The sequence below is a fragment of the Venturia canescens genome, chromosome 5, assembly GCF_019457755.1.
Source record: "Venturia canescens isolate UGA chromosome 5, ASM1945775v1, whole genome shotgun sequence".
NCBI classification, from domain to species: domain Eukaryota; kingdom Metazoa; phylum Arthropoda; class Insecta; order Hymenoptera; family Ichneumonidae; genus Venturia; species Venturia canescens.
In genome coordinates this window covers 12,215,259-12,230,403 of record NC_057425.1, presented here as the reverse complement: position 1 = coordinate 12,230,403, position 15,145 = coordinate 12,215,259, and the positions used below count along the sequence as shown (strand labels likewise).

At 36.2% G+C, this 15,145-nt stretch overlaps 1 protein-coding gene and 2 long non-coding RNA genes across 3 annotated transcripts; all 3 read left to right on the top strand.

Annotated features, from left to right (window-relative positions):
• The first annotated feature begins 10 nt into the window (after positions 1-10).
• On the top strand, positions 11-3,169 carry LOC122411028 (uncharacterized). The gene is made up of 3 exons (XR_006261056.1): positions 11-394; positions 484-573; positions 691-3,169. It is a non-coding gene; the product is annotated as an uncharacterized lncRNA (long non-coding RNA).
• Positions 3,170-6,343: 3,174 nt separating this feature from the next.
• LOC122411042 (uncharacterized) lies at positions 6,344-7,336 on the top strand. Its single transcript, XR_006261065.1, has 3 exons — positions 6,344-6,358; positions 6,874-7,070; positions 7,175-7,336. It is a non-coding gene; the product is annotated as an uncharacterized lncRNA (long non-coding RNA).
• Positions 7,337-7,348: 12 nt separating this feature from the next.
• Positions 7,349-11,724, top strand: LOC122410875 (serine-rich adhesin for platelets-like). Its single transcript, XM_043419327.1, has 2 exons — positions 7,349-7,397; positions 7,448-11,724. Exons 1-2 carry the CDS (start codon positions 7,349-7,351, stop codon positions 11,053-11,055), a joined length of 3,657 nt encoding a protein of 1,218 aa, XP_043275262.1. The 3' UTR covers positions 11,056-11,724.
• The last annotated feature ends 3,421 nt before the right edge of the window (positions 11,725-15,145 follow it).

Below are 15,145 nucleotides of genomic sequence, written 5' to 3'. Positions count from 1 at the left end.
ATTCTTAGGAATTGTTAAAAATTCCGGCTTAGACTCGCGCGTGAGAGAATAGTGCGACTCTTGTTTATTCTGAATCATTGGCTTGGTCGAAGCGCAGAGAAATGTGTTACGCCTTAAGAAGGAAGAAAAAGTAAACAAAGTATCACAGCATTCCAAGTTACTGACGCTTCCTTGCTGCTTGCATCTGTCGATGATTTCAACAGAACACTTCGACGCGTTGTTGTTCGCGAGACCGAAACCACCTTTTTTTTATTTTATCGATAATTTTTTTAAAATGAACTATGCGGATAAAATCTGGGCCCGGTGCACCGTTTTTTCAATTAAGAGGCTGTGATCAAAGGTGAAAAGTATGTGGTCAACGAAGAAAAACAGTTGGGACAAGACTTTTTTGTCGGTACAGTTGAACAACTAGTAGAATTTCTCCATATTTTGAATACTTTTTTCCGAATATTTACCAATCAAGTGTTTCTTCATGTTTTTAAGGGTGCCGAAACAGCACCCAGGCTCAAAATTGAAAAATTTTGTCATGGAAATGAAAAATGGTGATTTTGATACACACAACTAAAAAAAAAGGTTAATTTTGATATTAATCAATTTTTCCAGCCATAGAACACACGGGAATCCGGAAATTCTGTCTACCATCGATAAATTGACCATTGACATTGAATAGAAAATTTGTTTAATTCACAGGTTAACGATTTTTTTTCAAGCTGTAAGAGTGCGCACAGCACATAGAGAAACCAGAGAATCATACACATCCAAAAGGTGCGAAGACACGCCAAAGAGGAGCCAGTACTCTCGGTACCAAAATTACCGACGATCTTATCAAAAGAGACGGCACAACAACGACCGATAAAACAGAGCCAAATCAGTGTGAATCCGCCCTCCGACATCGACTTTTCAAATTTTTTCTAATTCTATTTTTTTGTGTGGCGTCGTAAAGTATTGTAAAATTTGGAAAAACGTTTATCAGATTTGTTAATTGTTAAATAATGAAGAATGAAAAATTAGGGTAAAGTTAGCCTCGAAACTTTATTTTAAAATCTTCATTAGATCAGCCTGTCAATAGTCGCGCTATGAGATTTTCTCTCACATTCCTTTTTAAGGTATAAGAAGGTGCGGTTAGAGGAGAGCGTGACATGGGACTGGCTATGAGAAAATCTCTCATCATGCAACTAATGAAGTTCGGTGAGGTAGCGCGACTATCGACGGGTTAATTGTGTGTAAACCGATGCGAAATCGTTTGTAGAAGTTGAATATAATAAAAACGTTTGTAGAATGTCTATTGTCATGAAAAAACCAAAAAGAAAATTTGCAGAAATGTTTCCGAATTAGTAGCAACGCGCACAACAGTGCTGGAAGGAAAAGTAGAAATGTACAGTCGCCACTTTTGCTAAAAAGCATGCCAAATTATATTTCGAGCATTCTTATCAAGAAAAAATAAAATCACACGTAATTTCAGGGAGTAGGAAAGAAATAACGATAAATTAAAAAAAATTATGCCGTTTTTTTTCATCGGTTTGTTGTTTGTTGTCGACGCTATCGCGTTTCTTCATTGGTGTTGTTCATTGTGTTAACATTACTTGTCGTACCAAAAAGGCAGGACGGCGTTCCGTATTGGAGTATCGTTGTAACACAAAAAAAAAACTTTAAAAAAGAAAAAATAACGCAAAGTATTAAAAGTGCATTCCTTAAGTGGAAAAATAATTTTCAAAATTAATTCTAAAAGTAAACAAATGGAGCTTGTAAAGAAGGGAATGAAGAATTGAAAAAATATTTTATCGAGATCGATTTCGATTATTCATTCAGCAAGTTCAATCCTTCAATTTAGGAGTAGAAATTCCGCATGCCATGAAATATTTTTCAATTTTCCATTCCTTTTTTTAGAAGCTCCATTTGTTTACTTTTAGAATTGATTTTTGAAATTATTTTTCGACCCAAAGTACACGCACTTTTAATACTTGGTGTTATTTTTACTTTTTCAAAGTTTTTCCACAGATGTAATTTTTTATGGAAAACGAAACATAGCAGCATTTCGGTTCGGACGTGATGAAAAGTGTTTGACAAGGCTCGAACTTTTAAATTTGGCGTTATTTTTACTTTTTGCTCCCTCATAGAGGAAGCTATGTGATGATGAACATTTTTTTTTTCCAGTTTTCAATGTCAATGTGCTTAAAATGTGTCAATGTGCGCGCGCGTGTGAATCCTACGTTTTGAAATTTCCATAAAAAAAGTGTCGACGCTCGAACTTCCGAAAATTTTAACATTTATTACTAATTTTATTTTTTATAAATAGATTATCATAATAGGAAGGTGGTATTGAATTTGGGAAATATTAGTTGAGCGGTTCAAATTTTATGATTTTTTGAATTTTACGAAAATATGAGTTTTTTAAAATATCGTATAACCGCTTTAATTTTTGAAAATTTTGTAAGTTATCGTGTATAAGTCTGTACTTCATCTATTCGCTCCGTACAAGCCTTTGGTGGGGATAAGCGAAAAACCATAAACTTCCCCTAGAGAAAAAAGGTTGGGACAAGTACATTGATGTTGTCTTGTTTGCTGATAATTCCAACCATAAAAAATACTATGAAATCTTTTTTTTTTAATTATAAAAAAAAATATTTAACTCGTTGATAATAGCGAACAACTTCTTGTCTTAAGGAGCTTCGGTACAGCTTATCTTTGGGGGGGATCAGGGTGGCAAATCCATTGTATTCTAGCAGGGCGCCAACTTCTACACTCTCACTTTTTGTTATTAAGAGTAGGCTTTATTACAAATAATATGTGTGTAATTATGTATCCATTCATATTTTCTGTAATGATGAATGTTATAGTTTACTTTACATATTATGGATATTTTTTATGTTATTTCTAAAAATTATCGAAAAATGTGACGCGAACGTGACAATGAGCAACTTGAATGAAAAGTGATGGGCCGGACAAGTACTTTTAACACAAATTTAAACATAATTTGTACCGATCCAATCGACGTCGAATGTTGTGAATAATACCAGGGGATCCTGAACGTCTGAGAAGAATCGATTTTCTTATAAGTCTCTATCACCATAAAGTAACAAATTACTTTATCTTTGATGTAACATTTTTGGATTTGAACGCTTTTTAGAACAATTTTATAATGTCGAAATTGCGAATTACTAATAAAATATTGTCCTCCAATTGATATCATTAATTTCAGTGCTTCACGTAACTCAGATAGTAACGTTTTTGATTTATTAGATCTTTCTCAAGTTCCTGATGGTTCCCGTAGGAATGAATATTCTGAATTACCATTAAATACTTGTCCTCGAATTGATATCATAAATTTTAATACTGCACGTCACTTAAATAGAAATTTATTTCAATTAGTTTAGATGTTAAAATAAGATGAGGCTTCGGTTCCCAAAATGTTTTCAAGCGCGATTTTTCATTTCTCACGTTTTATTTGAATTTTTTTTCACTTCACAAAATAATTACACATTTCCAATTTTTTTTAATATAATGTTTTTTCATGATTTAAACATTTTTTTCTGATTTATTGTGTTGAAATTTTTTTTGTATGATTTTTTTTTACATTTTTTGTGATATCATCAGGAAACAAGGGACCATCAATGTACTTGTCCCAATCTTTTTTTCCCCCAGGGTTATATTTTTGCAAAATAAAGCAAAAAAGTCGCAATTTTCGAGGTCCATTTTTTTTTCAATCCACGATTCGGAAGCCTTATCAAGAGACTCGGTAGTGTCTCGGGACAAGTACATTGACAGCCCTGTCATCTGCTGGCCCGAGCTCGCCGAGACTATACTTTCTCTGAATAAAACGATTTGCGGTGATGAGGATAAAATTGGCATGCCATTTTGTTGAATTACGAAACTCCTGAGTCATCTGAGCATGATCGGTGGCGGAATTGCTGAGAAAAAACTTTGCACGGGCTGAAGATTATGCAAAAGTTACTAACACATTCAAAAATTTATGTATCTGTATTTACAACACCATCAAAGGCACTTTGACGCTCTCGAGTTTCTGATTGGTTGGATCTGACGACATCCATTTTCTGATGTTATGATTGGTTGTTGAAATTGGTTGTTGATGATTGGAAATCTGACGACAACTTCAGAACGTAGCACGGCAGCACAGCAGACATTTAAAAAAGACGTAGCACGGTAACAGCAGACATAATTTCGATCGAAAGACGAGTGTCAGTATGTAACTAGCTGTAATTGTTAAAAAAACTACAGTTAATTAATATATCGAATTAGTTGAAGTATTCTTTTCATCCATTCGTCTCGCTAGACTGCATTTTCGACTGCGAACGCACAATTTTGATATATTGATAATTTGAAAGTTTTATCGTTGTGAATTGCCCTATTTTTTTTATTAATCCGTATAACTGTAAGGAATACGTGTATCAAATTTCCAATTTTTTAACGTACTATTCTGGCAAAAAAAAATCCAGTAACCATTAACCAACAGGCTCTAAATTTTACGTGCTTTTTTTATCATTTATTTTGAAACTTTTTCCGCCTGGTCCGGTTGAAATTTCGAAATCACTGCATATAAGCACCATCCTAATATACAGTCTCAGCTCATAAGACTTTTTTTGTAAGAAATTTGTTTATCTACAAAGTCATCATTTCTATTTTTTCTTTATATTTCATAACTTAGGCGTCACAATCGCTTAAGAAGAAATTTTCATTTAAAAATCAGTTTTGGTAATGATGCCGAGAATGATGTTGAATTTACGGGCATGATTAATGGACTTTATTGTAGAATATGAAGTTTCTCACGATAATCCATTAGGAAAATATTGCGTCACGAAAATTAGCAGAACGGTACTAATAATAATGAGGACAACAGTTTTTTCAATGCTAATCAAATAGGGAACTCTTAATTTCGATTCGCGACCGCTAAATATTGTGCGACAATGGTACCCTTTCACGAGGCTTTGTTGTGTATATTAACTAATGGCTTTCGGGCATGACGGGTAAAAAAAGTTACCCTAAAATGATGCACGAATAGTAATGTAAATTAAAATGACGCATGAATAGTGTGTGAACAATACTACCGGTCTCGAAAATATTTATCTGGTAGAAGTTTTTTTGTTTTTCGAAAAATATCAGAAAATGTCATCAAATCTTGAAATGATCGATTCGGTTCGTCGACTCGAATGAAAGGAAAGAGAAAGTTGCATCAATTGTTTTTGTCACGTCATTGAAAAAGTACAATAAAAAGCTGATATCCAAAAAAGATTCGATCCTGTTCATTTTTCACGAAATTATGAGCGTACGGAAAAGAGCGATCAAGTTTCCGACAAATAATTATCTTGTTAGATAGTCGAGGAAATTTTTTCAAAACAGTCGAAAAAGGTTTTTTCAGTATGAATAACACAATAAAATTTTTTAGTTAATAGTAAAAATGCAAGATTCTGAAGTCGCTGTCTTGACGTGGAACGCCCTATATGCTAAATTTAAGGATTAATACGACTCCACATTGCCATTGATGTTTACTGATGGAAAAAAGTCAGTAGTGAACATGATTTGTATGATGGCAGCGTATGTACAGTATTTTCATTCTGAGTTCCTTCAATTAATCTTTCTGAAATTAGGCCATAAATTGCTCTTATTTGCACAACTGCGTATCAGTGAATTTATCATGAAATAGATTTTAGAAACAGAACAGAAATAAAATACTACAATGAACTTGCTATCATGCATTAAAAATTTGGCAGCTTTTCATTGTAAAAACAGATTTTTGGTATGAATACCTTTCAAAAATTTGTAAAAAGCAAAATTGACTTGCAGAACGATGAGACTGTATGATTGTTCAAATTTTTAAAGCAAAAATCAAATACTAGTACGAAAAAGAGACATTAGCTTCTGGGAGAGTGATTTATTCTTCAATAGGATCAAAACTTGAATAGGAGACGAAACAGTCAGTATCAGCCAATAGAAATTTTGCATTTCAGATTACTCACATTTTTTTCATAAACCTCCATTTATAGTAAGAAAATTAGAAGTAATGACAGTAATAGCCGCGATTATCATAAATCGCTGTGTATCCTCTTTACTCCACTCTCTTTATAGGATGGCATTCTCAAGAAATCGAGACTGATGGCATGAAAATGAATACTTCAAAGATGGTTCCGTTATAACTGAATCTGTATGGAAATGTATTTGTGCCTAATTTACGTCATGTATCATATGTGCGTATTTCATCAACTGTAATAATACGACCAAATGTAACTACGTCATCGTAAATCAAATAACTGATAAAATCGTTGCAATACTATAATGATGATGTATGTCTCATCATATTTCTTCAATATCAGCCACAATGAGATGAAAACAAATACTTTTTCATGTACGTGTATTCATCATTTGTTTATACGTTTTGTGCACGCGTACAAATCCAATATTTATCACTTTTTTCCGTTAATAAAAAAAGAATGTGATGAAATGTTGTAATTTCACGACATGTTCAAGTGCATATATTCTTCAATATTCTCAAAAAGTCTAATCAAATCTCGATGTGATTTTAAAGCAGCTTAGTTTTACACCGATTTCACAACAAGTATTATTTTTTGAAAAACTTCTGTTTCTACTTAATCCACATGGCAAAAATGTATTATAATAGTTGATTCATGCATCTCGGGGGTATTACGGACGATGTTCAATGATTAATCCTATTACTACTAGCACTATTGGGAAAAAGAACCAAGTACCTGTCAAACTTGTAATAACACCGGTCGATAAATATTTTAACTTGAGAATATCATACTTCAACGTGAATATCGCTACCGTGAACTGATATCTCCGCAGCCGTGCAATAATAGCGATAAATTTTATAAATGCTGCTTGTTTCCATTATACACTTAGGAGGAAGAGCGCGTATCAGAGGGAGAAGAGGAGAACGGGAGAAAAGAGGGAAATAATAATGACGGAGTCCATATATAAGATGTATTCAAACTTTTTGGTAGCAGTGCATCGTTACCGAACGCTATCATTACATTACATTCCCAAACAGGAATAATTCGCATCAAGCAGGACAACTGCCATGATGGGTATCAGAAAATGTAATTTTTGAAAACGATATCGGCATTAAGAAGATTCATCATCAAATTGACTATATTAGTGTATATTTATTTTTATGGATTCTGAATCCTAACTTTTTTTTCAGTCGTGAGATGTCTCGTTTTCACGTTGGCAATTGCGGTCGTGCTCGGTGCACCAAACCTATCGGACACTCGATCTTTGACTCACGGTCATGATTTAATGCATAAAGGGGAAGGAGGAAATGTTGCTGGTACTAAAGATGAGTCAACAAGCGATGGAGAAAACTGTGAAAGTGAAGATGATTCAGAGGAAACGTCAGAATCACATGCAGCGTCTTCTTCACACTCGTCAGCATCTTCATCCTTGAAGGGATCGAAATCGGAATCACAATCTGCAGCAAGTTCAAAAGCAACGTCTTCGGTAGTAGGATCTCATTCAGAATCAGCTTCTGCTGTTAGTTCCAACGCATCCTCGTCTACAGATGCGTGTGATGAAGATTCCGAATCGGAATCGACGTCAGCATCTAGGTCGGAAGCGGCGTCCTTCTCTAAGGAATCTAAATCCGAAGCAGAATCAGCAGCAAAGTCAAAATCAACATCTTCTTCGAAGGGATCAAAGTCAGAATCTGAGTCTGCTGCTCACTCGAAAGCTACGTCCTCCTCGAAGGGATCCAAATCCGAAGCAGAATCAGCAGCAAAGTCAAAATCAACATCTTCTTCGAAGGGATCAAAATCAGAATCTGAGTCTGCTGCTCACTCTAAAACGGCGTCCTTCTCGAAGGGATCCAAATCCGAAGCAGAATCAGCAGCAAAGTCAAAATCAACATCTTCTTCGAAGGGATCAAAATCAGAATCTGAGTCTGCTGCTCACTCGAAAGCTACGTCCTCCTCGAAGGGATCCAAATCCGAAGCAGAATCAGCAGCAAAGTCAAAATCAACATCTTCTTCGAAGGGATCAAAGTCAGAATCTGAGTCTGCTGCTCACTCTAAAACGGCGTCCTTCTCGAAGGGATCCAAATCCGAAGCAGAATCAGCAGCAAAGTCAAAATCAACATCTTCTTCGAAGGGATCAAAATCAGAATCTGAGTCTGCTGCTCACTCGAAAGCTACGTCCTCCTCGAAGGGATCCAAATCCGAAGCAGAATCAGCAGCAAAGTCAAAATCAACATCTTCTTCGAAGGGATCAAAGTCAGAATCTGAGTCTGCTGCTCACTCGAAAGCTACGTCCTCCTCGAAGGGATCCAAATCCGAAGCAGAATCAGCAGCAAAGTCAAAATCAACATCTTCTTCGAAGGGATCAAAATCAGAATCTGAGTCTGCTGCTCACTCTAAAACGGCGTCCTTCTCGAAGGGATCCAAATCCGAAGCAGAATCAGCAGCAAAGTCAAAATCAACATCTTCTTCGAAGGGATCAAAATCAGAATCTGAGTCTGCTGCTCACTCGAAATCTACGTCCTCCTCAAAGGGATCCAAATCCGAAGCAGAATCAGCAGCAAAGTCAAAATCATCATCTTCTTTGAAGGGATCAAAATCAGAATCTGAGTCTGCTGCTCACTCGAAATCTACGTCCTCCTCGAAGGGATCCAAATCCGAAGCAGAATCAGCAGCAAAGTCAAAATCATCATCTTCTTTGAAGGGATCAAAATCAGAATCTGAATCTGCTGCTCACTCCAAGGCTTCATCTGGTTCGAAGCGATCCAAATCAAAGTCAGAATCAGCAGCAGGTTCAAAGTCATCATCTTCTACAAAGGGATCCAAATCAGAATCTGAGTCTTCTGCCAACTCCAAGGCTTCTTCCGGTTCGAAGGGATCCAAATCAGAAGCAGCATCAGCAGCAAAGTCAAAATCAACATCTTCTTCGAAGGGATCAAAATCAGAATCTGAGTCTGCTGCTCACTCGAAATCTACGTCCTCCTCGAAGGGATCCAAATCCGAAGCAGAATCAGCAGCAAAGTCAAAATCATCATCTTCTTTGAAGGGATCAAAATCAGAATCTGAATCTGCTGCTCACTCCAAGGCTTCATCTGGTTTGAAGGGATCCAAATCAAAGTCAGAATCAGCAGCAGGTTCAAAGTCATCATCTTCTACAAAGGGATCCAAATCAGGATCTGAGTCTGCTGCCCACTCGAAATCTGCGTCCTCCTCGAAGAGATCTAAATCCGAAGCAGAATCAGCAGCAAAGTCAAAATCGTCATCTTCTTTGAAGGGATCAAAATCAGAATCTGAGTCTGCTGCTCAATCCAAGGCTTCATCTGGTTCGAAGGGATCGAAATCAAAATCAGAATCTGATTCTGCTGCTCACTCCAAGGCTTCATCTGTTTCGAAGGGATCCAAATCAAAGTCAGAATCAGCAGCAGGTTCAAAATCAACATCTTCTTCGAAGGGATCAAAGTCAGAATCTGAGTCTGCTGCTCACTCGAAAGCTACGTCCTCCTCGAAGGGATCCAAATCCGAAGCAGAATCAGCAGCAAAGTCAAAATCAACATCTTCTTCGAAGGGATCAAAATCAGAATCTGAGTCTGCTGCTCACTCGAAATCTACGTCCTCCTCAAAGGGATCCAAATCCGAAGCAGAATCAGCAGCAAAGTCAAAATCATCATCTTCTTTGAAGGGATCAAAATCAGAATCTGAGTCTGCTGCTCACTCGAAATCTACGTCCTCCTCAAAGGGATCCAAATCCGAAGCAGAATCAGCAGCAAAGTCAAAATCATCATCTTCTTTGAAGGGATCAAAATCAGAATCTGAGTCTGCTGCTCACTCGAAATCTACGTCCTCCTCGAAGGGATCCAAATCCGAAGCAGAATCAGCAGCAAAGTCAAAATCATCATCTTCTTTGAAGGGATCAAAATCAGAATCTGAGTCTGCTGCTCACTCGAAATCTACGTCCTCCTCGAAGGGATCCAAATCCGAAGCAGAATCAGCAGCAAAGTCAAAATCATCATCTTCTTTGAAGGGATCAAAATCAGAATCTGAGTCTTCTGCCAACTCCAAGGCTTCTTCCGGTTCGAAGGGATCCAAATCAGAAGCAGCATCAGCAGCAAAGTCAAAATCAACATCTTCTTCGAAGGGATCAAAATCAGAATCTGAGTCTGCTGCTCACTCGAAATCTACGTCCTCCTCGAAGGGATCCAAATCCGAAGCAGAATCAGCAGCAAAGTCAAAATCATCATCTTCTTTGAAGGGATCAAAATCAGAATCTGAATCTGCTGCTCACTCGAAATCTGCGTCCTTCTCGAAGGGATCCAAATCTGAAGCAGAATCAGCAGCAAAATCAAAATCATCATCTTCTTTGAAGGGATCAATATCAGAATCTGAGTCTGCTGCTCACTCGAAATCTGCGTCCTTCTCAAAGGGATCCAAATCCGAAGCAGAATCAGCAGCAAGTTCAAAGTCATCCTCATTTTCAAAAGGATCCTTAAGTTTGCAAAGCCATAAACATCATCTCGCAGAAAGTGATGAATGCTCTGATGAAAATACTACAGAGAACGATGAGGGACATGATGGCTCAGAGAACAGTGAAAGTTCTGAGGGGGATGATTGCGAATCTAATGAGGATTCTAAAGGACTGGGAAAGAAAACTGACGGTCATTCTAAATTAATTGAGTTATTGTCCAAAAAAAAGTCTATGGGACATGAAGCAATATCTGGTGATAAATCGCATGTAAGCGACTTGATAAAAAATAAAAAATCTCTAATGCTTGGTTCAATGTCTCACGCCAAAGGCCATGATGACATAATTTCAAAAAAGAAATCCATGCTTCATGATTCGATGTCTCACGGCAAAGGGTTTGACATTATATCAAAAAAAAAATCCATGCTTCATGAGTCAATGTCTGGAAGCAAATCTAAAGGACTTGAAATATTGTCAAAAAAGAAGTCTTCAATGCATCATCCTATGTCTGGTGGTAGCTCAAAAGGTCATGGAATTTTAGCACATCATGGATCCTCAGGTCACTTTGGAATGTTAAAACACGATGACTCAGGAAGTGATGATAGCTGTGAATGATTCACAATGAAACAAGATTGATGAGATTATATAATTTTGTTTTACGAGTTGTACCAATCTCTCAACAATCATATTTTTTTATACTTGTACCTCACATTTGTACGCCGATTTTTTGTGTATGGATTTGCTTGAAAGTGATCCATCGTGGTTCTGCACTTTCATTGAATGAATACATATTGGAAAAAGTTCCCCACAGAGGATACAGATGACCAGGCAATAGACTTTAGCTAATATACTAAAATCAGTTATTAACTGATGGGTTATGAAACCCCTAGCATATTGCTAAATGAACAATTTTATCAAATAGTTATTGTCATTTTTTTTACCGAAACTAATGGATCAGCCTTTTACGTGTTAAAAATTTCTGTATATTATTTATGAAGTAAGAAAGAAAATCTATCGATTTCTTGAGCAGGAGTAATTCCGAGAAAAATGTCTTTCACACATCAAATTGCTTTAGAAATGTCGTTAACTGCTGATTAATTATAACGACGAAGAATTTATTTATCCCATTTCACTTCGTTCATGCATGTCAATCGTCTCACTGTAGTTTCGTACATTGGTATTAATATTATTTAATTTCACTTTTGTAATTCTATAATTTTAAGTCAATTTATTGTAGAGAAATATGGAATTATAATAGAGATTGTATATCTATGCAAAATTTTACCTTTTTCGTTGATTTTTTCTCATTTTCAATTTTGACAAATTATGTTTAATCTAACATGACTTTCCGTACATTAAACCCTTTAACAACATCACATTCATGATAGCTAACATTTAACTCTTCGTTTTGTCAAAATATCAACCGTATCCAAGAGAAACGTACATCTGCTTCCCAGTTGTTGACTCTCCCACTCATGCAACTGATATTCTCTCAAGAGACAGCTGAAAGGCAACTCAACATTTTTCCCGGATACGCTCAATAATAAGAGAAAAAGATGAGTTACGCCTAATTTCCGGATGAAAAAGGAGTAACGTGGAACTCATTTTCTTGAAAACACAGCCATGTCATGGTAAAACATTCAGCAGATTTCCTGTCACACAAACAACAAAAAAATGTAAACAGGTATACTAACCATAATCTCGAACCCTGGCATGAGGGACACGGCAAATAATCATGAAACCTTTCAATGGTATAGCCACCGTCCATAGACATCCACCGAGCTTACAGTTCATTTGAACCGCGACTTTTGTGGCGATTGAAGCAATTCCTTTTTCCTGAAGGTTCTTAGCATGAATACATTGACTCGGAACTGGGCGATCGACGCAACATTTTTTCGTAATCGATCAGCACGATTGTTGGGTAGGATGCACATAAAAATCCGAGGATTCGCCTGACTCAGCACTTTCTCGATCGTTGACGTGAACGTATACTTGCGTGGTCCTCGTTCATTACGTGGACTTGCAGTGTGGATATTGGAAAATTCATTTATTGACGCACGAAGCTCCGAATCGATTGGACAAAGGCCTGAATTCATAAAACATTAATACTTTATCTGAATAAAACGATCCGCCGTGGTGGGGGTAAAAATGGCAAGTGGTTTTTTTGAATTACGAAACTTCTGAGTCATCTGAGGCTTTGAAAATTGAACTGGAGATTGCACGGACTCAAGATTATGCAAAAGTTACCAACACATTCAAGAATTTATGTGTCCGTATTTATAAACACCATCAAAGGCACTTTGATGCTCTCGAGTTTCTGATTGGTTGGATCTGACGACATCCATTTTTAGACGTTGTGATTGGTTGTTGATGATTGGAAATCTGAGGTCAACTTCAGAACGTAGCACACGGCAGCACAGCAGGTATTAAAAAAACGTAGCACGGTAACAGCAGTTATAAATTCGATCGATATATATATCCCTCTTCCCGCAGATGTGAGGAAAGCGTAATTCGTCACCAGAGTGCGCTGATTTCTGCGCTAAGAACCGCGAATTTGCGAATTTCGTACTTTAGCATTTCATACGGATTTGATAATTTGATCATTGAAATATTAACAAATGAGAGGAACGTGACGGACTTGGGTGACTAATATATAAGTATAGCATAAACAATAACCGCTAGTCGATAAGAAATATGAACGTATTGACTAACTCATTCTTATAGTTTACATTATAATAATCTCCATACGTTGAAATGTATCGAAATAAGGCTTTCTTTGATTTCTTTTATAAATAGTTCTAGTATTCTAATACGATACTTTTATCCACTTTCATCTTATAAACATTAGGCTAAGACATATCCATCGTCACTCTTATGCTAAGGACTTGGAATAATAAGGGCATTGTGTCATTGTGAAGCGAGCGTGTGAAACCGAGGCGTGGGTCGTGAGACTCTAGAATTCGAATGAGTGGGACAATGAAGAACAACGTGATTGGTCCGCGTATGAGCGGAGCGTACGGAGTCTGCGCGTGAGAATCAAAAAGATTGTAAGACTGAGAGTCGAACGGAATAGAATTGAGAGAACATTGTTGTCAGCCATATCCATATTTTCAGTCAAGATCCATATTTTCGTCAATATATTCATCAAACATTTAAATCTTTGTCTTGAGTTATTGAAGAGAAATTCGCAAGGCGAGTTTCAACTCCTTATCAATCGAACCCACCCAAAACTAAATCATTCGAAATAATAGTTACTATAATTCCCGCTCGGAGCGTTACACAGACTGACTAGTGGCGCCGCGATTGTCGACGGAGGTAGCGCAAAAATTGTTGATATATGAGATCGATTTGGTTTGCAGAACTCAACAACTTAGCCTAAAGTCAGGGTATAGTTCCAAATGTCAATACAGATGTCGCTAGAGTTGTTTTCTTCGAAAGATTCGACGACAGAGATTCTCTCGATTTTGTTGATAATTTAATTTAAGGAGTTTCGGTACAAAAGTCTAAATGTTAAGAAATTGATCAAATTTGGTGATAATGTTCTTCAACATCAAGTGCGAAAACACAAATTTTTTCAAAATTTTCTTCTACTTAGTTATCGAGTAATTACGCATTAAAGCAGATTTCTTATGCCCGGAATGTATACCTATATATATGGAAACGCTATGCTTATACACGTGAACTTTAGTAATCAATTACTCGATAACTGTGTAGAAGAAAAATCTTAAAAAATTTGTATAGTCAAATTTGGCACTAAAGAATATGTTCACCAAATTTTATAAAATTCTGAACTTTTTGAATTTTTTAATTTTTTTAGCATGGATTAGCATGGCAACATTGTATCGCCTGTACCGAAACTCCTTAAGAGTTGGTTTCGTGTTAAACACATTACAGTTCGACCAAAAACATTTCTACCAAAATTTAATTCTACCAGAAATATTTGTACCAAAATTCATCTACACGCAACAAATCAAGTTTCATATTTCTACCATGACCAAATATACAACTGCACCATGAATTTAATTTTGATTGCACAGCTACTACCACATATCAACTCCACCAGAACATTTCTATTCGTAAATGTATAAACTGTAACGACTGTACCATGAAAATAAATAATTTAAAAAATGTCCACCAGAAAATATTTCTACTCCAAAAATGTTCTATCATATTACGTCACTACCTCACTTTTTTTGGTGAAGTAGTTTTCCAGGTTAAAAATTAAAAAATATTAATTAAAATTTTTAATATTTTTCAACTCCAAGGAGTTAAAAGTGGTGTTTTACGTACTCCTCACCATTAATCTACTTCAACAGTCGGTAAAACACTTACTTTCCGTACCGCCGGCAGGCTCGAAAAGCGAGGAAAACGTGGTTGCGTTATATAAAATACCTTAAGGAGTTTCGGTACAGAAGTCAAAATATTAAGAAATTGATCAAATTTGGTGATAATGTTCTTCAACATCAAGTGCGAAAACACAAATTTTTTCAAAATTTTCTTCTACTTAGTTATCGAGTAATTACGCATTAAAGCAGATTTTTTATGCCTGGAATGTATACCTATATATATGGAAACGCTATGCTTATACACGTAAACTTTAGTGATCAATTACTCGATAACTGTGTAGAAGAAAAATCTTAAAAAATTTGTATTGGCAAATTTGGCACTAAAGAATATGTTCACCAAATTTTATAAAATTCTAAAC